The sequence below is a fragment of the Temnothorax americanus genome, unplaced genomic scaffold (assembly GCF_048541705.1).
Source record: "Temnothorax americanus isolate GAGA-0224 unplaced genomic scaffold, ASM4854170v1 Scaffold29, whole genome shotgun sequence".
In the NCBI taxonomy this organism is placed as follows: domain Eukaryota; kingdom Metazoa; phylum Arthropoda; class Insecta; order Hymenoptera; family Formicidae; genus Temnothorax; species Temnothorax americanus.
Window position 1 is genome coordinate 216,327 of NW_027509432.1, and position 25,207 is coordinate 241,533.

A 25,207-nucleotide genomic window follows, 5' to 3' on the forward strand; every position below is an offset into this window, starting at 1 on the left:
TATTGTCCATCCGTGCGGTTATTCTCGGTGAACACATAATAGAGAAAAGTCGCTATTCCAACTCCAACTCCGACAAGTAATACTAATCCGGGATACGTCATTTTCATTATACATTTAAGTTTAAGCGATACGCGTACGACGAATATATCTGTCGTTCATCTTCATCTTTTATAATAGAGTCTAATTAATTAGAGGATTCCCCATTTTTCATCAATCGCAATTTAATCACTTTCTATATAGTTCTTGTGTGATAAACGGAAACGAAGCATCACATATACACTAATCCTAACCTAACCATACGGTAGGTGTAGTAACGGGCTAACAGGGCAATATCAACAGGCTTGCTAACTAAACAAATTGAATCTTCTCTATAGGATGGGCAATAAAGCAAAGTAATGGAGGATTCGCATTTGTCCGATATCAGTTGTCCAATGACATTTTAATTAAGGACAAAAACGTCGGCCAAAGTTCCTAGAAAGGATGTTTCTCTATTGGATGTTAAATGTCGTACATACATACATACATACATACATACGTAGGAGCAGAGAGAATTTTTCTTTGTTTGATTAGACAAGTGGAAAACGAATATTACTGCAGGATATCAAATGCGTTTTAAAAAGTTGAGAAAGAACATTTCAATCCCATGTGAAATAATATATATATATATATATATATATATATATATATATTGTATATTTGCATATATATATATATCAGGTTTTTGAAATTCTTAGATATTTGTTATTTCATAGATAATTTTTGGAATATTTAGATTTAATATGCAATAAATTTAGTGTCTGCAGTCCTTAAATAATTATAGATATATTCAACTATTAATTCGTCCAGATAAATTTTTGATCTTATAATAATTGAATTTTTAGAGACTATTTCCAGTTTTCCAGGCCTTATTATATTATTATAATATATTCTTATATATATTATAATTATAATTGATTCTCTCTCAATATATACAGTCAAATTATTGTTTTTCTATCTTTCTCTGCTCACTCGCTCACTCATTCGCAGAGTATTTGGAATTGAGTAAAATTGTACAAACAATTAATCATTAACATTTCAAGTGAAAAAGGAGATGTTATTTTTTATATCTTTTTAATAATCAATTTCTGTTTAGGGCAGAAGGAAATGTACATGGGAAAAAAATAAAATGTACAATAGTAGGAATTATATTTTTATTATTATTTTATTATAAAGGACAGTACGTTACAGATACAGTTTGTGAAGGTACTGACGTGCAGTCTTATTGAGAGATTCTAAATATATAGACTCTGTACTCCTGTACATACATACAAGACTATTTTTATTAAAAAGTAAGATTCTTTCTATTTGTCACAATAGTTTATGATATTGGATGATATTTACAGAGTTAAAGAAAAAAAAAAAGATTATTTTTCTAGTGCTTTCCCTGAAAGAGCGATCGTATATGACTGTAATTTTTTTATATTACTTTTTGTATGCGACTATTGTTTATTTTAGACTTTTTACATACACGAATATCGCGCCACTAAAATTTAATTGTTGATCCACTGATAAATGATCATTTCTTTATACATATGAAAAAATTGTTGTATAATTTAAAATTGTGAAAAAAGCTAAAAATAAAATAAAATTTCTTAGAAATAGCGTAGATGATGTCAAGTAGAAAAACATTGGAAGCACGAAGAAGGAGAATTAGGGTATTCGCTACTTTGTCGAATTTAACATAAATATGCATTTTTGATTAATGTTGCATGCATATGGTGGAATCAAATAAAATACTGTTAGGTACGATATAATTCGAAGACTAAAATATTATCGTCAACTCCACGCGTAACATGTACATACATACATATATGTCATCTATTGCCAGTCATTGGAATGCTTATATTACGAGCTAAATAATGAGAAAGATAGGTAATTCATATTTTTGTTTTTATCTCTTTCCGATGAGAATAGTAAAATAGATTTCCACGCGAAGCGGTATGTCGATATATCACTTGTTATATATTTGTTCAAGATCTATCGATTGTTTACTTTTTTGTGACTGTATTTAGAATTGATTGACTATAATGTAACGTTTCTCGATAAGACGTTAAAAACAGTATTGATTAGTCTTGTAACGCGTTAATAATCACTAATGGTTCATATGAATATGAGCACCACTTCGAGTGATCCTTACCAAGATATTTTATATCTGGCAGGACATTTCATGGAAAGCGAAGTCATGTGTATCTCGAAAAATATTAATGATAGAAAAAGAGTTAGAGATTAAAATCTTTTGTGTGTGTGTGTGGGTGTGTGTGTGGGTGGTCCCGTAGTCACTATTACATAGACAAAAACTAAATTAATTGTTTTCAATAGCAAGGAACATGTATAGATATACAATGTATTTTTTGGGGGAGATTTTTTTACAAAAACATTACAGTGCACTTTTTAAAAATAAGTCGTCTCACAAACACAAGGACAGTCATGTTTATGCTTAAAAATTACGAGCTAATTATTTTTGGTTTCCAGAGAGGGGCCTTTTAAGAAATCTTGCAAAGTTGGTAATTTATGAATACTTCGGCTGATCAAAGGATAATTTCTTTTTATTGCAGTTCTCTTTTGTATAGAAAATTTTTTTCAATACCTTGTATTAATTATTGGAAAGAGAATTGTGTGATGCGTTAATTGACGTATAATAAAACAGAGCAATTTAAAAAATAGATACTGTAATGATTCAAATGAAGAGTATAACATTATCATAAAAAGAATACACGCAGTAAAAATATAATATTATAAAATCAAGTTGTTTTTCTAAAATCCGATGTGGAAGTCCTTTCATCTAGAGTTTTAATAAACTGCAATAAGTTCAAAAATAGTTTTTTCCTCCGACTCTTTTTCTATCTTTAACGTTATTATATACACGACTGCATGGTTTCTTTTCGCAAAATTATCTGTGTATATGTACGTTTACAAAGAAGATACGATGAAATATATATTGTATATTGCTTGTAGAATACATTCATTTTTTTCTTCGAGAAGTTTCTTATTTATAATATTTGTGTCTTCTACTTCCAATTGTGTATGTCAGTATGTGCGCGCGCGCTTTTGTGTTTCTTTTCCATCGAATAAGTTTCGTCAAATGGTCGTGCTATCTAATTTGTCACGAATATCCAATTCACACAATCAGCTTTGGTTGCATCTCTTCGGCATTAGATATACTTAGATAAAGAATCCTGTATCAACGATTGTTATTTTTATTTTATATCGAATGATTACATTATAATTCTACCGTTAATTCAGTTTGACAAAATTTTAATCCATAATAATATTGATCCATATCCGATGTAGCCAATTTTTAGATGAAAGACTGCGAGAGAGTGTGTTTTAAAAATTCCACATGTAAAAGGACATTTTTCTTGCAAGATCTTTTTGTAGAAACATGAATAGAACGTTTACAAGTTCAGTCTCTTGCGGCGCATTACGCCCAGAGCTGACCAAGTCGTAATCGTAGCTGGATTTTATTCCACGTTGGTTTTTATGAGCTTTTCTTCAAGAGCTCGCGTGGTGACTGAATACACACACACACACACACACACACACACGGCATTTTAACTTGCTCGTTAATGTGATTACGCGAGCGATAATCTAACAACTTATTTTAATCATGGCGATATGAATTCATGTTAAGTACACGCTTCGTAGATATTTCGCGATCTATATTCATTCGTCAAGTCGTTCTTGCGTCAAGTCGCTCGCAATGTTTTTTCTTTCGGCCGCAGTAGCGTCTCGTGGTGACAAATCGTAATCTTGAAGCACATTGGAGCATTTTATTGAAGATTTTTTTTGATATTTTTCAGGCGCGATGAGTTCGAGTCGCACGGAACGATTCTTTTAGCATTTAGCTTTTAGCTTTTAGCTTTCGTGGAAGTCTGCAATTGTTCGAATCATCGAATCTCTTCTACTGCTTCTACTCACGCATCGCGGAATCTAATCGCTCGTTCTCGTCGTGGCCCTGTTCGGGCCGTCGTGTGCCGTCACATACCGCTACTGGGGAGACCACTTCCGGTCGCGCATATGCCGCCGTCGCTGCTCTGACTGACGCTGCTGTAACTCACGTTACTTGCTTGCCCTCCCGTTGCCATTCCGGAGATATACTGAAACAAAATAATTACGATTAATGCTTTTGCGTTATTTTTGCCATTATTTGTAAGAATGATTCACCGCAACAAGTGTCGAAGTAGTACCAAACATATTTTACACGTTTTATAGCGTGTAAACTTGCTGTGTTCTCCTTCATTCTTTTCCAGAAACAAATATGTATATACATATATATGTATCCTTCGATTGGGGCAGAAATAGATTTTCGATAACTAGCAGAGCAACGAATTTGTACAGATAGAATTTTGCGTCCGCCTGTTCCGATTGTTCGTGCGCTTTTTATCGTTACATTCTACTTTTGTTCCAAGAGTACACATTTTTCATCTTTTATTCTGAGAATTAACGTGTCCGCGCCACATTGGCGAGTGCTTAGTGCTTAGTGAGAAATGAAAAAAACGGTGGATTATCATTATGGCAATCGACACATAAATGTGGTATAGACTATACTTAAATTTGTATAAAAATTTAATTTGTCTTCCGATTGAGATGACTCGATACTCGACAGTCGACGCTCGACGTATCTCACCGACGCGCGACGCGACGACGCGAGACGTACAAGGTACAATTAATTGTAAGTATCACTGTTTTATTCGGCTTTTTTATCGCGAGTAATTCCAAATCGTATAATCGCGTTAGATTTACCACGTAGCTGGTAGCTGGTAGCATAGCGTAGGTATTTTCTTGAAAAAATTCCGCGTATTTTTTCCGCGGAAACCGAGCACCTTTATCCGACGCGACGCGACGCGACGCGGGACAACCAGTTTCTCTCCTGTCGTCGTCCTAGGGACAATCGATCCATCGCGGCTTCGCCTCAAACGCAACCAATCTCTCCGGTCTCCGCGCTCGTTGCTTCCCTTTAAAGGTCGCCACGGATCAGCGACAAGCTTTACACTTCACGCTCATACCCCGTGCACACATGGCTTTGCGCCGAATCGTGCGAATAGTGCGGTCGAAGAGACAACCCCAGGCTGAATAGGGAGAGGGTCTAGGTGGTTAAACGGTTTTTCGATAGCTCTTGGCCGTAAAGCAAATCATTCGATATTCGGCCAGCCGTGAAAAAAATGCCATCGCAAATGCGGATGAGTCGAGTTTCATAGTTTACCGCAAAAGTGAATAAAGTGGGCAAAATGGATGGATGTTACGTCCACACATTCCTGTTTACATAATATTTTTCTGCCTTCTCTCGCCTTTTCTCGTCTTTAGACAAAAGATAATTTAATAACGTAACTGCTCGATAATATCGATATTTTCGCCAATGTAATTACACACGATATCTCTGTTAAAGAGATTTTTGTATATTATTTATTATTGATTTGAAAGACAAATTTATAGATGTCGGTATAAGTATTACGTACTTATTATAGTTTACGGTTTACGCGATAATTTACCGAAAAAGTAAAGTTTCGCGCGCTCGTTTTGTCTTTCGTCTCTTCCTCTGTCTCATCCTACATCTCGTGGGATAGTGACCGGATCAGAGTTTTCTCGTTTGTTCTATCGGGTATTGAATTCCCCAAGGTCAAATAATGCTCCTTATTTTTGTCTTCTTCTATTATACTTTTATCCGATATATCCCGTGTCCGCGACTCTGCTCCTTCTGGTAACGCGACCGCGAAACTAAAAGTATCTATAATATGTAGGTTATTGGAGATAGCACGAGGTCGCACGTTTATTTTAGATTTTTCAAACGCGGACATACCTAGCATCAATTTTGCCTCCTACCCGCGATGTAATATCTTGTCTTTTGGCATATTCCTGATATTCCCGAATTTTACGTAATTATAATACGTACGAGTACTGGAGTATTGGAGTACTGGAGTACGCGAGTACAGTTTATAATTGTCATGCATTTATCACCATCATCGATCCTATACACGCCCTGGTATACACGTAAATGTATAAATGTATAATTTATATAAATAACAAACATTTAGCAATAAAAAATATTTCACAAAAATGTCTAAAATCTCACACGTACGCAGTTCGCACTCCAATTGTTTTCTTTTCGTCTTGTTTTCGTATTGTGCGTCGTAATATGAAAATTGAGCGATATCTTTGCACTCGAGTAAGTGGTTTGAACGAAAAGCGCGTCACAGGATTATGAGCACCGTTATCGTTTCTAATATTTGCATACAGTCACTTCGTTCTTTACGTCATCAAACTTTTACGTCTTTCAAGCGGCGGCGCACAGCGCGCTTCATATAGTCTCTGATCATAGGCGTACCTTTAGTGGCAATTCCTTATTCGTAATATAAATATACGAGATTTGCACGAAAATATTCACGAGATTTTGTGTAACGGAATAGGTGAAATAATTTTTGAGACCATCGGTTCATATCGTAGGGAACGCTATCGGAAGAAGAATAAATAGGCGCGCATTTTTTGTATTCCATTAAAGTTACGATTTGTTATTCGAATTATATCTTTTCGCTAGTTAAAAGTTGCATAAAACTGCGATTGTTCACGTTTGCAGTTTTTCTTTTTAAATAAAAGTTTCGATTTTCTTTCATATTCGCGATAACAACAATCGATATTAAATAAAACTATAAGATATCAAACGTATTCGTTCCGTTATTATAACTGCTCATATATTGTGTATATCTTATTTGGTATATCTTATTACTCGGAAGAAATAGTCTGTAAATCGCAATTAAAAGTATAAGAACTATAAGACATCACTTTTCAAGAAAACTGCCAAAAATGAATAACGAGGAAAGTATCTACAGCAAGAAAGTGCATTCTTAGATAGTGAACAGTGCCATGTGTAAGTGCGTATTTAAGATCAAGTGACACATTTACCAGTAAAAGTAAAAACATACCGAGAGTTTATATTCTATGGGAATACGTTGATATTCGTTGATGTTCGTTGATCTTTGATACATAAGGGTCTTGGAAAACGGACAGAGGATCGTGATTACTTGGAAATCAATCGCTAAACTATATATATGTACACACACACACACACACACACACACTGCTTTATCTATATTGCATTAAGGACGAAGGAAAAGCGATATAAACAGAAATAAAGAAAAGGTCTCGAGGAATTTCACGATCAACGATCGACGGCCAGCTCGCGATGATATTCCGTTGTTAAATGTAGGTTTGCTCGCCGGAATTTTCTCGACTTCCCCGTACATGATGGAGGGAATACGCGGAGTAGTACCGTCCGGATGCGAAGTTCTGAAAAAAGGAATATACTGGATACGTTCCCGTATCTAATAATTAGCGTTAATAGTACCCTGTCCGAATCGTTAAGATTGTGACATGTGACGCGTCGCTCCTATCAGCATACCTACTGACGCTTATTCGATTCGAGTGGAAGACATACATTTCTGTTACCTATGTATATATATTCTCACGTCAGCATACATTAAACAGATTAAAACCATAATATAGACAATGTATCCGAAACGTTTTATAAAATGAAAATTTATATAATATATATATCTTTATAACATTCACCGCACGTTTCACTGTGAAATTGCAAGTGCTATTTAACAGCTCTATGTTATAATTTATCATGTCTATTATGTATATTATAATACCATTAATTCGGAAATTGTTTATTTTTCTTTTCCGAATCTCTATCTCTCTTCTTGACAAAGTAGTTCGAACAACACATACCATTAATTACAGTAGCAAAACTACAGTAGCGATATTTAATGTGCATATTTGTGTAATTTTTATGTAGTTTTCTCATGTAAAGATATTTCTTGATATAAACTATACGAGACATTTATTTACATTGTATTTTTTATTTGAGTCAATTGTATCTATCCCGATCTTTTCAGCATAAATTTTTTTTTCATTCGTTTATTCGGTATTGTTTTTATTCGTAAGTAAAAAAATGTCATTATAATTTGATTGCTTATGCAAGGGTAATTCACGAGGGGCGCTAAATGAATTTAGGCAAGATTGTTCTATTATTAGGCGCACATCGAAATAAATCCAAATTAAAAATTAGTTTTGGGGCCATGTATGCTATTCAACATTCTAATTTCTAATGTTACTTTGCAATATGAATAATATTTATAAAAAAGCGATAAATGTAACTCACCTGACTTGGTTTACATCTAAATGCTGGTTGATACCGCCGTTTCATTCGTCTGGGGCAACAGTAGCATAGAATTCTGACGAAAGCTCTGAAACGAAAAAATGATACGGCTTGCAACGTTAACCAAATTGCGAACGGTGCGATGAGATTATCATCACATGATGGAAGTATTTATCTGTATGAATTTCTGTGCTTTCCTTATATGGACCACCATGCAAATTAATATACCTTAATTAGATTTGCGCTATGCGACGTAGACAAGAGCGTTTAGCGTTTATATACAATATCGTGACGATCGTGACGCTTTGCCAAGTGTGGCTTTTAACGATTGCACGACTGTTACATTTTTTTTTTTTTTTTTTTTTTTAAGTAAACAGTATTGTGTGTACGAATATTTGCACAAGAGCTATGGCGATGAAAATGTAACATGCGATCAATGCTCGCGTGCGCATTATGTCTTGTTTCGATGTAGCAGTGTAATAGAATTTAAAATCTTTTTCAACCTATTAATGAGTTTTTTAGTATTTAATTTTGGGCAGAGACGCGGTTTTGCCACCGCAAATTTAATTATTTCAAAAAACCGTAAAGATATAAATATGTTTCTTTTGCGCTATGGGTGTACGCATATGTATATGTAAACTCAAGTATCGATATAGCAGTCCGGATAAGTAGTCCGCGCGTCGCTAAATAGATGATAAACAGATTATCTTTCTGGCGAGTGCACGAACGTGACGTGTGACGTTACGTGATATTTACATTTTGTGATCCATGTAGAATGTGTTATTATACGTTTTCGCGAGTCGAGTATCCGAATAGCGTAGCGTACTGCTCGACATCGTTGCCTCGCTGCATTTCGAAGCGGTTATTGATGCGGTAGTACGCTTAACGCGCAACGCGCAAGTGTCCAGGCAAACAACATGAATAATATTAAACTGAACTCGTTTGATTTTCATCGGTCACAGGACTTTTATTCACGTCGCGTCTTTTTTATCGTGCTGATATCCATTTCTTTTGCTACTGGGCTACCGTCGCGACGTACGACCGATCGATCTGTTATCTTGAAAAATTTTATGGAACGCCAAAATCAGCGTGACGAAGCGTCAAAGTACTTAATACCTTGTACGGCGACATTTATCGAGGAATATTTCGAATATCCGGATCGAATATCACTCTTACTACCGGACATGCTGCAAGACATTTCCGTTGTCATAGAAACATTGATGAACGAATTACGTATTACAAGCGCTATTTATACATTAAACGTCAGTCTGACAAATGTAATGGAAACATACGACGCTTTGACAAACGTTGTTATTCTGTCTGAGAGCGGAATCGCTCTCGAAGCGAACGATTCCTCTTTTGTCAATGACTGTGAGCACGATTGCAATTTTATAATAGTGCTAACAAATCTGTTCACCGATGAAGAAAGCTTTCTGATAGAAGCTGGGACGCTCGTACAACAAATGTCCCTGGGATCGATTTTCAAGCTCGAGATATTGGCGTCGGTCGGAGATTCGGTTCTGCTCGCCAGTAGTCTTCCGGTCCGGATCAACGAATCGTACACACTTGCCGAACCGGCATTTTCAGGCAGATGTGAACATCAAGCTGCTGCGATTCGATGGCAGCGCTTCACGAATAAAACGACATCGTTACTCGACGCTAGTACCGTGAACGCGGCGATGTTCAATAATTTTCCATTCACGTTTTTCATCAACGACACCAACCATTTGAGTTTCGGTGGAGTCGAAGGCTCAATGGTGGAAGAAATTGCACGTAGCATGAAAATTAAGCTCAACAGGAAGGCTATTGAAACGATGGAGAAGACTACGATTAAAACCGAAATATATCTGAGACTTTACAATGCGACCCACGATTTAGTGTTTGGTGGTCTTTTGTGGGATTTTAGCCGAAAAGTGACATACACGACTTGTTATGGTATGGTGCACGTTTCATGGATAATACCGATTGAAACGAACGTTTCTCTACGTGGCTTGATATCTCCGTTTGACGCGAATATTTGGTACGCTATAATTTGCACTCTGATCGCTGGTGGACTCGTAAAACTATTTGTTATTCGTGACATTACATTTTTGGATATTGTGGCGTTGATTATCGGTGTGCCAGCGTTTCGTCAACCTACAATGACTTCCAGCAGAATTCAATTCATATCTTGGTCTTTATTTGGATTTTTTCTCACGCAACTTTATCTAGGATCGTTGGCCGATTATTTGATTAGAACATCAGCCATGCAGATGGAATCTATGGAGGAATTAGCTAACTCGGGACTAAAGATAGGCGGGACTCAGCGATTCGCGGATTTGTTACAAACGCCTGATAAAGCTGACATTGACGATAACGTTGACCGAATGATTCGTGAGAAACTTATTATTTTGGAGAGACGTGATTATAGTAATCAACTCTTGGCTCTTGTCGAAGGAAGAAATACTAGTTTGGCTCTTCTCGTGATGTTGAATTTGACAAGTAATCCTTCTCATATAGGACGCGCACATATTATAAAAGAGACTGTGGGTAGTTATCCGTTGGCCTTCGTCACTCGACAAGATTTTCCATATTTGGCAGAATTTAATTTCAAGATTCAAGTCCTCGTTCAAGCTGGTCTCGTTGAATTTTGGTCAAGCATGGCGATGTTAAATCGAAGTCATTACACAGTAGAAAATGAGGATGACGATTCCAAGATTGACATCGATGATATCGCGCCAGGTTTTTTCCTCTTGATCATGGGATATCTTGGTGGATGCTGTCTGCTAATTGTGGAAGTTATTTTTTATCCATCTAAATTGTTTCTATAAATTTACTTTTAAACGCTTTTATATAAACATTGTCTGTGTATATATGCTTTTGGGGATCGATATCTCATATATTTTATTTTAATTGAACATTATAAGTCGATCTTGCTAATGTTTTATACTTTTTAAGGACATCTTTTTCTCGGTTATACGATAACTATATCTTGGCTTATCAACCGTTTATAATAAGTTTATCGAGATTCCGCGGAATGTTTAACCACGTCTCCCAGATAAAATAGCCCCGCAGCGAGTTAATTAGAAAAGTTCCCGGCTAATTTCATTAAACCTCTCTCTGTTTAGCTTGCCGAAGGAGGTAAAACTTTAAGAGGTGAGAAGTTGATTTTAAAATTTACCTAACAACATTATTGACTGTGATGTATTAGAGGTTGGTGCAAAAGATTTTCGTATCTATCGAATAAAGTTGAAAACAATTACAGCAAACAATTACAGCACAATCGAAGCGAACGCGAAATTGTCGTCAACGGCTTCGATATTCTTTTTAGTTAAAATTTTTTTTAATTGTCTTTTGAAATAACTTCGAATTTCTAATTTTGCGTAACACAGATGTCGATGCGAGAAAAGCGACGAACATACAAAACGTTATGATTACAATATGATATAATGCTATTTTTTATTTGCTTTCTTCTCTGATGTCTTTGTTTATTATCTATTATATTATAAACTTATGTCAAAAGTCTTTTTAACGATAAATATAATTGATTGAATGACAAAATCTTGGAAAACTCGAAATGTCTTGAAATATAATTTATAAAGAAATGCATGCACAAAATATATTATAGCACGTACATTTTGCAAGATGTTTTTTCGAGATTTCCGAGATAAACATTTTTTTTTAATTAAATTTTGTGACGTAAAACACTTATGATATTTAAAATAAGTATTATATATGATTATTTTAGAAATTTGTAACAACGATGGTTCTGAAAGAGATTGTAAAAATGTTATTTTTAATTATAGTTTAAGTTTCTTACTGTATATTTTGACAATTGCTTAACACACCCAGGATCGATATTAAGGTATTTTCTAGGTACACCTTGTTGTAGTGTAGTTATTTATGTTTCATGAAAAATTTGAAAACATCGGTTTTTTACTTTACTATTCCGTGTCGGATTTCGTATTTGATTAAATGTGATATCGTGATGCTTACTCAATTCTGCGTGCGATTGATCGTTATTGGATATTTTAACGGTATTTGATTAAAAAAATAGGTTTTTTTAAAATGAAAATATTAGGTACAACACTGATATTGATTAAAAATTAATTATACGCTGAAAACTATTTGAAAATATGCGTTGCTTATGTAAGATTTCAATTTCAATGACGCTTTCTCACTCTTTCTTCCGAATGTCATAGTTTTAACTTACAATATTACAATAAGATATTGGATGTAAATCTCCAGTATAAGTATGCAATAAAATGTATAATTTCTATAGTTTTCAATGAATAAAATAAAAACAAGAAAAAAGTATATGAGTCTATGTGTGATGACAGTTTCTATCATTTCCATATGTTAGTGCATTAATAGCACAGAAAATAACTCTTTTGATTAACACGGAAAAGCAGTAGGAAGAAAGGGTAACAAGTTAATTTTACTTTTTTTTGTATCATAGAACTATTACTCCATCGATCATACGATCGGATTATGGCGCGACGTTATTCGACGTTATTCGTATATAGACTTTTGTGTGAGCGAAAAAGTCAGAGAGAGAGAGAGAGAGAGAGAGAGAGAGAGAGAGAGAGAGAGAGAGTGTGTGTGTGTGTGTAAGATGACATCGTTAATCAGAGCAAATCCAAGTATGATTTCCGGTCATTGGGTCAATATCGACGACAAAACGAACCAAACTGCGGACGAAAGGCCCCGTTCACCCGATTGGCGCGAATGCTCGTGTAATCAGTTATTGGCGTTGAGTTTACGTTTTAATGACTGTGAAACGTGCGCCGAATGCATTTCTGCCGGAATGCAATCGGACTGAAGCGCGCGACATACTACACCGAAAATCGATGACTATATAGGTATGTCACGGCATCATAATGAATATCAGCGTAAACTTACTAACAAATCTTCAAGACTATCTTGTAAAAAATATCCCGGCAAAAAATTTTTCATATAAACGTATAAATATATATAATCATATAATATTATATAAAATATTATATAAAATATGTCCATATATATGTCCATACTATGTTTTCTTTTCTTGTATAATCTTTGTTCGCATGTATACAAGAAAAATAATAAAAAAAAGAATTAAAAAATAATTAAAAGGATAACTTTTGCATTGTTTTTTTTTACAAAAAAATAAAGTTTGAGCAAATGTGAAAAATTTGCCATTTGCTTATATATAATCATATTTTATATACAATTATTACAGTTATATATGATTATATATAATTATATATAGGCAAATAAATAAACAATGCAAAAACAATTAAAAAACTGCAAAAATTATATCTTTTTAATTATTTTCTAATTCTTTTTCTTAATATTTTTTTTGTACATACGAACAAAGATTATACAAGAGAAAAAAAGCATATATGAACATATTTTATATAATATTTTATATAATATTATATGATTATATATATATTTATGTTTTTATATAAAAATTATTTTACCGAGATATTTTATAGCGATTTCACAAAATCATTCTGTGATAGAATGACATTAATTAGTTAGATGCTAAAATATAGCAGTCTGGAATTTAACGCATTGATGTGTTTTACAAATTCGTATTTGTGATAGTTATAAGTAATAAATTCAAATACTTTAGACATTTAATTTATAAATAGTACCGATGAAAAACGTAGCAGTTACTAAGGAAAGTACTGACATGAGCAAGAAGACTGTGAGAAGTCTTTCACATCTATCTCTGAAAGTCTAAGGATTAATGGAGCAGATGGAGTTGATGAAATTTATTTCGCGCACGATTCGAAAGAATTTCGACAGTAGAGAGCCAATTGACAGAAGAGAATGAAAGAAAAACAGCACGAATATATCGGAATATACGCAATCTGGTAAATATATGCAATCTGGTATCCGGCGGAAATGGCCAAGTCGATTTTGTTCTTTTAGGATTCTACGCATTACGAAAGCGTGTAATCCAAGTCCAAGCCGGACCAAAGTTCATAGAGGAGCAGAAACTGTGTGTGAGATAACGCCAACGGAGTTAAGAAAGAGAAGTAGGGAGCCCAAGAACCATAGGGGGTGCGAGCTCTGCAGATTTACGACTACCAAGCTACAGCTTACTAAGCCTGATCTGGTAAGATCTTACCTTCTTCTATCCTCCGCCTTCGTTTCTTCCCTTTCCTGTTTATTACTTTTAGTTAGACGACTCTCTTCGTTTTTAGTAACAAGTAACGGCCAGATATATACAGACGTTTTGGCGCCGGATGCGAGGCGACGCGACGCGACGTCTCGACGATGTTGAATCCAGATCTTGGCGACTATGCACTGCGACATTTATATGGATCTCGCTTTCATTTTTATCTTTTTTTTTCGCAACATGGATATTCCGCATCGTCGATGACAAAAGGACTCGTTAAGGAAAAGTTAATTACTTAACAAGACCTTGGCATACTTTCGGTTTTAACTCATATTAAGATATAACGATATGAATTCTCTCTCTCTCTCTCTCTCTCACACACACACACACACACTTATTTATTGAGAAAACTGAATAAATTGTGTAGTTTAATCCTCGATTACATGTATATGTACAATTTCGATGGAGTAGATATTATTGATTTATTGACTTTATGAAGAGCGAGTTGGTAGAGTATAATATAAGGTGTGGTATTCAAACTATACAAACAGTGATAAACTAAACTGTGTATCTCCTCTATACTATTATACAAAGAACTTTGCTATGAAACGTGTTCATTTTTCACCCTCTTTATGGATTGGATGTTGGATTCATGTTTTGTTTTGCAGCTCGTAATATAATGCTTGCGTTTTTATTGTCAACTAAAAATTGTGCTATTTTATTTCTTATATATCGTCGCTATATTGTGTGTGTGTGTGTGTGTGTGTGTGTGTGTGTGTGTGTGCGCGCGCGCACACACAGATTGCATAGATGCCAATATAAATTTGTGTTCTTAGCAACAGCGACTATTGCATACAATTAGCTGTATTAGATGTCGAATAGAAAACGGGAAGTAGATGTTATTTGAAGAAGAAAACATGTGGATGATGATTATTTGAGAAACAATAACGGAAAAATTCGGCTGTTCCTGAATTCGGAATGTTTTTATAAGATTGGTGACCTGGTTTCGCTCACAATCAGTCCACTGGCTAATATAGAAATATTAGAAATTGTCTGCTATATCTTTTTTTCTTTTTTCCTTCCTTGAAACCCAGATAAACCTTGATTTATATCTTTTTTCATATCAATGCATTATTTTCAACATGTCAACAGTTCATGTCATATTTTTTGTTAAAATTTATTAAATGCTTATTTCATATCACACACACACACACACACACACACACACATTATACATATATATACTACGTACACCACAAGAGAGAAAGGTACATGAGAAAAAGTTATTGTGAAGTTGGAAGAAGCAAATAAGTTTGAGATGTAATATGGTAGTTAAATATAGTTTTTAAACTATATTTGCAAATGATATTGCAACAACCTTGTCTTTGCGCGTTGTTGTCATGGTTTATCACGGATTATTTGTTGGAACGCACTGTGGGCTTTTTTTTAATGTCAGCTTATAGAAACGTAGAGAACTAGAGAGACAAAGTAGCGTTGACAGAGAGATGAAATAATCCACGCGATATACAATGCGAAGTAAAAGTTCGAAAATGTGAAATTTGAGATTTTACGAACTCGGGGAGGCAGATTCCTTTTCCGGTTTCGCATCAGTAATGCCGCTTTTGTTTGAGTGCGACCAATTCATACGTTTTATGCTTCAAAGTTTTTATCTTTTTAGAGGACATGGAGATACGATCATTTTTGTACAATTTAAAATTCTTGTGTAATTTAAATTTTGTTTCACGAATTTTGTACGCGATTTAATTTTTTCGTTGTTCTCTGTGCACTTAAAGTTTCAGTAAAATTTTTTTATTTATCTTTTTATTTTTTTATAATTTTTTTTTCTATGAAAAATCTCGGAAGAATCCACATTTATTCCAGCTGAAGCGGAACGGAACGTGTACTTACATTCGCATTCTCTGTATACTTGTAGAAACTTTTAATTACATCATACTCGAAAGGTCTTCGTTAATTTAATGAGAAACTCTCGCGCACGTATTGTCTTCCGCAAGATAAACAATGATTCACGGTAAATTACACGATAAGTTAAAAATTTGATCGATTCGCAGACTTTTATCGAACGTTAAGCCATTAAGCTTGCCATTAGAATTGTGTGTTTATATAGCCAACATCGAAATGTTAATATGACGTTATTAAATGGGATTATTATTGTTTGGCGGGAGTTTGATTCGTCATTCAAACGAAATCAATCGCTAATCGTCATAACTAGTTTACCGTTCAACATAGATTCGCTACGATTTTGACGTTGCCTATATCTGTAATTTTACATTGTATTATATATTAAAGATATTGGAAAAAGGATTATATAGATTCTGTCTAAAAGGCTTTATTATAATTAACTCGATGAGCGCGGAGGTGTTTCAGGAAACACACAGATGGGACATGGATCAATGCGATCCGGGTTGCCTCAGATTCTTTCGTTCAGATAAAACAGCCACTTTTCTATCAATGAGCGGCATTGAGTCGTTGTCTTCGCTATTCTTGTCGCGCTATTGTTGAGCTCATTGTCAGTGTCCTTTAGAATCGTCAACTTCTTTTCGCGTATAAAGTCACAATTATTCCTTTTATTAATATCCGCTTGTTTGGAACGATCGAACTATATCCATTTTACGACCTAGAAGATAGGCCCTCAGAGCCTTGTATACCATAAAGAAAGCACGCGGTCTATTGATTTTACGTTTACCTGTATGCATGGAGTAAATATCCGTGAAGCGTGATAGTTACACGTGGGATTGCTGTACACTACGTCGCGTCGTTTGGCGTCAGCCAAACCGTATCGGATCTATTCAACGTCAGCGTTACATCGCCCCCATCGAGTAGCGTAATTTGCTTCGCATGCGATTTGCGATTTAACATGCGAACATGTCCACATGGTGAGACAGATTAGTGCGCTAATCTATTGTTCCCTGTTTGCGAAAACACTGTACAAGCGTAGCTACTTGTTCCCGAAATTTCTTATTCCAAAAATCGAATATTATACAATAATACATATGATTTAATTCTATCGATAATGTGTGCACGCGCGTTGCAATTATATAGTTTCTTTTTTTCTCCCTTTCCAGTTCATTAACTTATCAAGCTTTTTTCATGCTTTTTTCCGCTTAATTTATTATATCATATTAATATTTTATAAATATTTATATGTTAATATTGCTGCTACAAGGAATGCAAGTTGAATAACACTTTAATTATTTCGGTACTATTATTATTTTATTTTTTGTTCTATAATAAATACATATATATAGAGCTGTTTCAGGCAAACTTATGTATACCTATATCAGGAGACTTGGCGTAAAGTAAAGAAAACTGTAAAGAAAATTCTCAATTGCCGTAGCTGCTATTAAGTCGAGAAGATATTTAAGATGATGAATGCTTTTCACGAGTACCTTTGGGGTAGCGCTCGTAGAGGCGAGAGAAGAAAATACCAAACTAGACCGTTCCTGAAACTTCAGGCTCATTTCGCGCGGACGAATAAAAGTAATTTGCTAAAGGGTCTTCGCCTAATCCACCCACAATCCCGCTAGCCAAATTCTCTTTTCCTGTCTTCGTGGAAAATCCCTACCGTATATACGCCCTACCGGGTATATATATACCCTGACTATATATATATATATATATATATATATATATATATATACACATATATACGTTTTAAATGGAGATATCTCCGCGTAGTTGACTTAAAATCGATCTGCAATCTCACGAGTATTCTTTTTCGGGTTTTCTTTCTCTCCTCGAAAATTATCCTTATCGTTGGTTGGTAGGATGACTGTAGGGAATGGAACCGATATTCGCATTAGGATAACGGTGACAATCGGGTGATGTCGGGTAATATGTCAGCGCGTGATGATTGATTGTAAACTACATCCCGCGCTCATAAATCGGTGCGCGTGATAGTGACATGTAAGCACGTTAATACTCTAGTCCTGGTAATACTATTGTCGTATTATACCTATGTATTTGCTACATGTACAGAACGGAACAGACCAAGATAATGGGTAAACCCATTGATGTATGTATATCTATCGTATTAGCGGCATACGTTATTAAAGAGATGGATGTACCGCACGGCCGACAGCGTCGTAGATACGAATTTACTCATTTGTAGCAGAACACGTTTTCAGCGTGTGCAAATCGCCAACACCGTAAGTTGCCACGTCACGTACAACATATACTCGATATAATAATAATAATTAAAAAAAAGAAAAAAATATTAGATTGAATCGCATGGATTATTGTGGTACCGCGCGTATGTTGTTGTACATATAATATATAAAAGACAACACGTAGAGCATTTGGATTGCTTGCGGAATGGATTAATGGGATAATTTTGATTCGACGATTTTGATTTTGGAAAACCGATTAAGGATGACGCACAAAGATGCACAAAGATGCACAAGACTCACCTACGAAAATCTCTGCTCCAGCAAGCGTATATCACGGGATTCATTCCGCTGTTAATCCAGCCGAGCCAAGTGACGGCCGCAGATACGATTTCTTCCTGCCATATGCACCTCGTGCAGAATCCCGACCATAGATTCACAACGAAGAACGGCAGCCAGCAAATAATGAATACCCCCATAACGATACCAAGGGTCTTTGCCGCCTTTTTCTCCTTGGCGAACTTGGCGAGCTTACGCGAGAGAGAGAAATTTTTGCCTATGTGTTGTCTATTGTTGATCCTCACGGAGGGCACTCTGGTGAGACCATTGTTGTGAAGAGGAACCGTTAACGGTTCCTCGAGATCTTGGAGATCCTCAGGGGTGCTCGAGGCGGTACGAAAAAGATGCCTGGCGTCGGTGTTGGTGGATGATACACCGCCTCGGTGTATCCTGAGCGTGAGCTCGAGCTCGCCCGAGGCCATCATCACCTGCTTCGTGCCGAGTTTTAGACTCCTCGTTTGTATCACGGCGGCGCGATAGATTCTGTAATACGTGAATACCATCACGAATAGCGGCAGGTAAAAACTGATTGTCGACGAGAATATCAGGTAACCGAGATTCTCCGTGAAGGGACACTTGTTTTCCGGCACTTGCTCAGTACGAACGGCACGCCACCACGCTATCGCAGGAAAGGATATCGCACTCGAACAAATCCATACGATGGCAATTAGAATCGCCGCGCGTTTCCTGCTCATTCGAGTCGGATACGTGAAGGGATCGGTAATCGCCCAGTAGCGATCCAGGCTGATCACGCACAGATTCAGGATGGACGCGGTGGAGAAGAGAACGTCCAGCGAGCGCCAAACGTCGCACCAGTCTGTCGTAAACAGCCAACGGTTCTCCAATACCTCGTACACCGCGCTAATTGGCATCACTACCAGTCCTACCAGGCAATCGGCGCAAGCCAATGAAGTCACGAAGTAGTTCGTAGCTGTGTGCAGATGCCTCTCTCGAAATACCGCGAGGATCACTAACGAGTTGCCGAAAACGGTAGCTACGGAGAAGAGCAATAGAACGATCGCGAGACCGATTCGATCGGTAGCGAGTCCCCAGAGATCCTCATAGGTATGATTGAACGGCGGCGAGCTCGCGTTATAAAAGCTCCTGCCAAGATCGTTGCTTGATGAAGCGCGTGCCTCTTCTTCCCAGTTCAATAAGTAGATCTCGCTGTCATTCATGTTTTATCGTGCGCAGCCGTATTACTACGACGTATTACGGTCTCTCGACCGTAATCTCACCCTGACGTGCGATTGCCCAAGATGATTTTGACCTTCTTAATTTTCACCAGACGACCAAACGTCAGGGTATCGGCATTGCGTAAACATTTGCGAGATCTCTCTTCGTCTTCGCACGTCCTCTCATCTCGTCTCGCTGAGATGCCTCGAATCATTACAATGCTTATAATGAGGTTGATGTAAAGCTTATTGTTAGTTAAATTTTGTCAACGTATTTATCGTGAATCTAACTGATGAAAGAGTATTCGGCACCACGTATCCTTTTCGGCCGCGATACTAAAGTAACATGTAGAGAACACAAGCATCACACAGGCATAATCGAGAGATAATGTCAAAAAAGTTTAGATTTCTCTCTTCTACTTCTCCAGCAGTATTTTCATTCGGCTAGGATTATCTTTCATTCGAATATCTGAAACAAGCAAATAAGCTCGTTAAATGTCTGTTTCTTAAAATAGGTGTTAATGAGAAAAACGAAACAAAAATTTCGCGAGTTTGACAATTTCGCTTGAATTATATTATGATCGATTTAATTTAACACGATCTATTTGACAAATGTTTTTTTTTTACTTGTGCACTCTTTTAACACGGATCTTTTAATGAAAATCAATCTTGGATGTTCTCGTTTGATCAAATATTTTACCGTCGGCAATCAATTTATTGCATTTTAATTTATAGAATGGTGATATATTTCGTTTACAATTTTATCGATTAGATTACTCGAAAGATGTCGGTAATACGAAAACAATAGCAGTAATTTTACCGAAATGGAGCCGTTACCTGCGGAATATATAATTACAATGTATAATTATAGAGAGATTGTACGATATCATATCATATCTCACATATGATAATATGGAATATGTATAGACATAGGATTTATATTATGATTGAAGCAGAAACAGTAAGCTAATATTTTCTGAATGTCTAAAAGCAGCGAATTTCACTTTAAGAACACTTTTTCTTACTGTCTAACTTTGAAATCAAATGCTGAATAGGACATGGTAGGATATGAAAAAGATTCATGTTTCGGCGTTCAAAGTGAGAACATGGGTTAAATTAGGCTTTCATTCGTGCAAATATTTATTGCTGTTTGACCAAAGCAGTTCTGATCGTAAAGCTAAACCAACGATAGTATAGTTTAGTTAGGTTTGCGCTTAGATCCTGTTTTATGTACGTATATCGTAATACAGAGAATCCGAGGTAACGGTGGCCGTAGAGATCAAGTAATCTTAGTTCTCCCATGTTATAACCTATCGCAATCGCTGTTGTGGATTAATGATAAAGCGATCTAAGTAAAGACCAACATGCATTAACGTAATCTAATTTTAAGTGAACCTTCTTGCCTCGATTATTTTATTGACTAACATTGGTGGCTCCCTTTTGTACCAGAGACATGACGTCTGAGAACTTATCTCTTTGAGATATTATCTTTTTTGGAGTAATAAAGCTCGTGCCCCCGTCCCCCCAGCCCCTCCCCACACACACATACACACGCGTCATCACATTTTGCATATGGGTCTTGAAATTTTTTCTATATATTGCTTCTGTTTTTTTTATTAAATTTGTGCAGACAAATAAAAGCTTATCGAAATAAATTGTAAATATTGGATCAGTTTTCATAAAATATAAAATGCTGTTAAATCGTAAAAAAGTACTTTTATTATATCGGAATCGAAAGTGATATATAATATTATTAACTTCAATTGTTACAACAAACTCTGAAATTCGCGAGCGAATGTTGTAATAAGCTCGCTCATATGCCCTACGTGGCCTACGTGAACAATCAGTTTCAAAGAGCTTCGACATTCTGTTTCAGCGTTAACTGTCTATAAACCGCTCGCCGACTATGGCTATTTATGGATATTCATCGTTGAGTGATTATCACGATCATCTTTGACCCCGCACCCTCGCGTCCTCGTGGCCTCCCTCGTTTTAGCAGTGTAATATACGTATACTCGATCTTACACGTAGAGCTTCCTCCCGTGTTGAAGAAAGCCGCCGTTGAACTTGGTCATTACGGATGAATAGTACCAGTGGCGATCGATATGCACATAGTACTATAAAAAAGTTTTCCAGAACGGCCAACTCATTAATGAAGAATATATTTTTCTGGAACGGCGAATCAAAAATACCTGCTCCTTTGCACAAATAATAAATTTTAGGAGCAAAACAATTTTTAATTGTTTTTATAAATTTATAAAGATTTATCTTTTCTAGTTTAATGATGTTTCAAACTTCATTGATAAATGGAAAATATATTTTATTGAAAATAAACTGAGCTAGACACTCTTGACATCTGTTATCTATTTATAAATAGTAAATGATTTAAAAACACAAATTTAAGAGTATAAACATAGCGCGATGTTAAATGGTTTTTATAAATGTGTTTGTAATGAAAAATGTTTCTCTTAAAAAGGAAATCCTTATATCACGTTTCTCGAAGAGGGTCGAGCTAGATCTACGTGTGATTTCTTTCCCTGTTTCTTTAGGAATTGCGATAGGAGGATCAAGAGAGAGTATAGAGATAACTTACGTAACTGATCGGAAGAATAAGAAAGAATATAAAGAGCAAGGAAGCGAAAAATTGGACGGAAAAATCGAGAGAATAATATATAATTGTTTTGCAAAACTCGCATATGAAATAATGAGAATAACATTGTATTAATATTTAATTTGCAATCAATGTGTGTAACCTCGTATTTGTATAAATAATTAAATAAAATGTTCATTATTATAGAATTTTGGGTATCGAAAATTAATGGAGAAACTCTCTCTCTCTCTCTCTCTCTCTCTCTCTCTCTCTCTCTCTCTCTCTTACTCGCTACTGAAATAATATACATCATAACATAAATTAACTTCGACGAGTCGCAGGAAGGAGGAATCTGTTTTACAAGGCTTGATATCACATTCGCGTTTGTAACTCCGTCGCAGCCAATTGCAAAATTGCACAAGATTGGTCGAACGATAATCGTGCAAGCCGGACATCCGTGGGTGTCAATGGTCTATTATATCATATGTAACTCTCCAGACATTCATTCATTTTGCACTTGTGAAATTCAATTATCTTTTAATAAAAATACCTACTTACTTGGAAAAGATGGTTAATTGTATTTACACTAATTTATTTTGCACAACGCTGCAGTGAAGATAAATTGCATATTGATCCAAATAGTGGATTGACATATCGGATAATCTGTCGCGTACTTGTTCCAAATTTTATGGATATTAGAAATCAAGTTAGATAGAATATTTTCAGATTTCAACTTTTTGAATTGTCGATAATTTTGTGTTTGCACAAAGAATTAACGATACGATAAAAAGAATGACTTTGGGGGAGGCCTAAGTCCGACTCGGAATGTTGCGCCATTGAATTTGAATTTGAAAAGGAATTCTAAAAAAAAGATTCTAAAGATACGTTTCATCGTGTATCGTCACAAAGATCGCTAATCTTTTTCATGGAACGCATCATCTTGAAAATATATGTAAAATATTCTTCTATGCGAACACACACACTTAAAAAATTTTATTAAAAAAAATAAAAATGATAGAACACTTCTTACATAATTGACACTGATAAGATTTGAATAATAACTTAACGAATGTTTAACGTTTAAAATATCCGTACTTGTGTTTTGCCTAAAGCAATTAATGCTTGATTTTTTTAAGGCAAATTAAAGAAATTAGAGTAAAATCTAACTTAATGAAAGAAGTAAAAGTTTTCTGAAATTTTTAACTACTTTTCGATCTAACATACAGAACCTTTGTAGGCGAGATATACTATCCCATTAAGTACTAGAAAAGGTCCCTACACATTTTTCTATATTTTAAATCCTTCTATAATCTCGGGTTAGGTCCTAATTCAAATTTCGAGACCGCAATTGGTATTTAGAGGTGAAAAGAGTTGCTCTTTCCAAAAATTCAGTCGGTGATGGGATGGGAATCTGGAAAAAAAAGATATAAAGGTTGAAAGTGAAAATAAGAAAAGTACAAGTGTGACCCCTGCCTTTTTACTGACAAATATTCAGTTAATAGACGACTTTGTATAACTTTTTGAGTAGAATAAATTGATATAATTATTATTTAAGTAAAAAAGCAGGAGTCTCACTCTTTTTACTTCCACACTTTCAACTTTTATACCTTTTTTCAGATACCTTATCTTGACTTTTGACTAGATTTTCGGAAAGAGCAAACTCGTTTTATCTCTAAATATTAATTGTAGTTTAAAAATTTGGATCAGGATTCGAATTGTAAGGATTTAAAACAGAAAAACCCGAAAAAGGAACCTCCTAGAATTTAAGCTAATATAATTACTTGGGGGGCTTTTTTCGATCGAACAATCGATAAATGGTATTATAGATTCAAGTGTTTCACGTTTATAATGTAACTTGAGTCGTTTACTTCGTTTAATGTGTTAAATTGTGTGAAGAAAAGCGAAAAGTTTCATCGAAACGACGGAAGACGATGGAAGACGATAGCGGTAACGACGAAGGTATTAAATAAAGATTATGCCGCGGGGGCGAGACGCTACGCACCGTTATGTACAACTTTTGTATTACGAGCCGATCGTAATACAACATTCTTTCGCTGAGGAAAATACGCGGATACCGCGGTCGTTCTTCATTAGCAAATTATCGCGCCAGTTAACGCGCGTTAATTGTCCTCCAATCTAACATATCCCGTTTGCACGTGGACCTTCAAGGTCAGACTCTTTTCTGATCGCCAACATTCGATCGATTCGATTGATGCACGATGCACGATGCACGATGCGCGATGCGCGATGCACGATGCACGATGCACGATGTCACGACGTTCGAGGTTCGAGGTTCGAGGCACAGGACGGGCGACGACAGTGTTGTTGGTGATTTGCCGTCATTTGGTAAGTGTGTCGGATATGTCAGTATCAAATGAGAGCGAACGCAAGGAGCTTGACCGAGGAAGGGTCAAAATGGACGATCAGGGATGTCTCATTCGGATTCTTACTCTAAACGCGCACGTACACGATAAACGGTAGAAACAACGTGGCTTGGATTGGAGCCTCGCGGTATACTCTTCCTCGAGAGAACGCGGGACGTGTTTCGCGGTTTTAGAAGGCCAACTGCTACCATCGCGTGGCTCGAAAGCTCTGCACCCGTCGCGCTTGCGCGCCGCATCGAGCCGCGTCAAGCCGCATCATCCCCGCGCACACATATACACGCACTTTCGCCCTTATCAACTTTTGCTCCAA

The 25,207-nt window shown here is 35.9% G+C and overlaps 3 protein-coding genes and 1 long non-coding RNA gene across 8 annotated transcripts in view; 3 read left to right on the forward strand and 1 right to left on the reverse strand.

The window, feature by feature from the left end:
* Dy (transmembrane protein dusky) overlaps positions 1–25,207 on the forward strand; it is a 56,624-nt gene that overhangs the window by 15,726 nt on the left and 15,691 nt on the right. The gene's annotated exons all lie outside the window — the stretch shown is intronic.
* Dop1r2 (dopamine receptor 2) lies at positions 1,174–25,122 on the reverse strand. 5 transcript variants are annotated; one of them, XR_013257600.1, is made up of 5 exons: positions 24,981–25,122; positions 18,713–20,392; positions 8,198–8,282; positions 6,957–7,320; positions 1,174–4,136 (listed from the first exon to the last, which is right to left on the reverse strand). XR_013257600.1 is itself a non-coding variant. In XM_077410339.1 (4 exons), the coding sequence occupies exons 2-4, from the start codon at positions 19,924–19,926 to the stop codon at positions 4,017–4,019; spliced, it is 1,419 nt and encodes a 472-aa protein (XP_077266465.1). In that variant the 5' UTR covers positions 19,927–20,392; positions 24,981–25,122; the 3' UTR covers positions 1,174–4,016. The 5 variants fall into 5 exon arrangements, 4 of the variants coding, with proteins under 4 accessions (XP_077266465.1, XP_077266467.1, XP_077266466.1 ...); XM_077410339.1 differs by lacking the exon at positions 6,957–7,320; XM_077410341.1 differs by lacking the exon at positions 6,957–7,320 and having other exon boundaries at positions 24,964–25,108.
* Positions 8,289–13,157, forward strand: LOC143899774 (uncharacterized). Its single transcript, XM_077410338.1, has one exon. It carries the CDS (start codon positions 9,112–9,114, stop codon positions 11,002–11,004), a length of 1,893 nt encoding a protein of 630 aa, XP_077266464.1. The 5' UTR covers positions 8,289–9,111; the 3' UTR covers positions 11,005–13,157.
* Positions 13,534–16,758, forward strand: LOC143899776 (uncharacterized). The gene is made up of 3 exons (XR_013257601.1): positions 13,534–14,037; positions 14,096–14,282; positions 14,371–16,758. It is a non-coding gene; the product is annotated as an uncharacterized LOC143899776 (long non-coding RNA).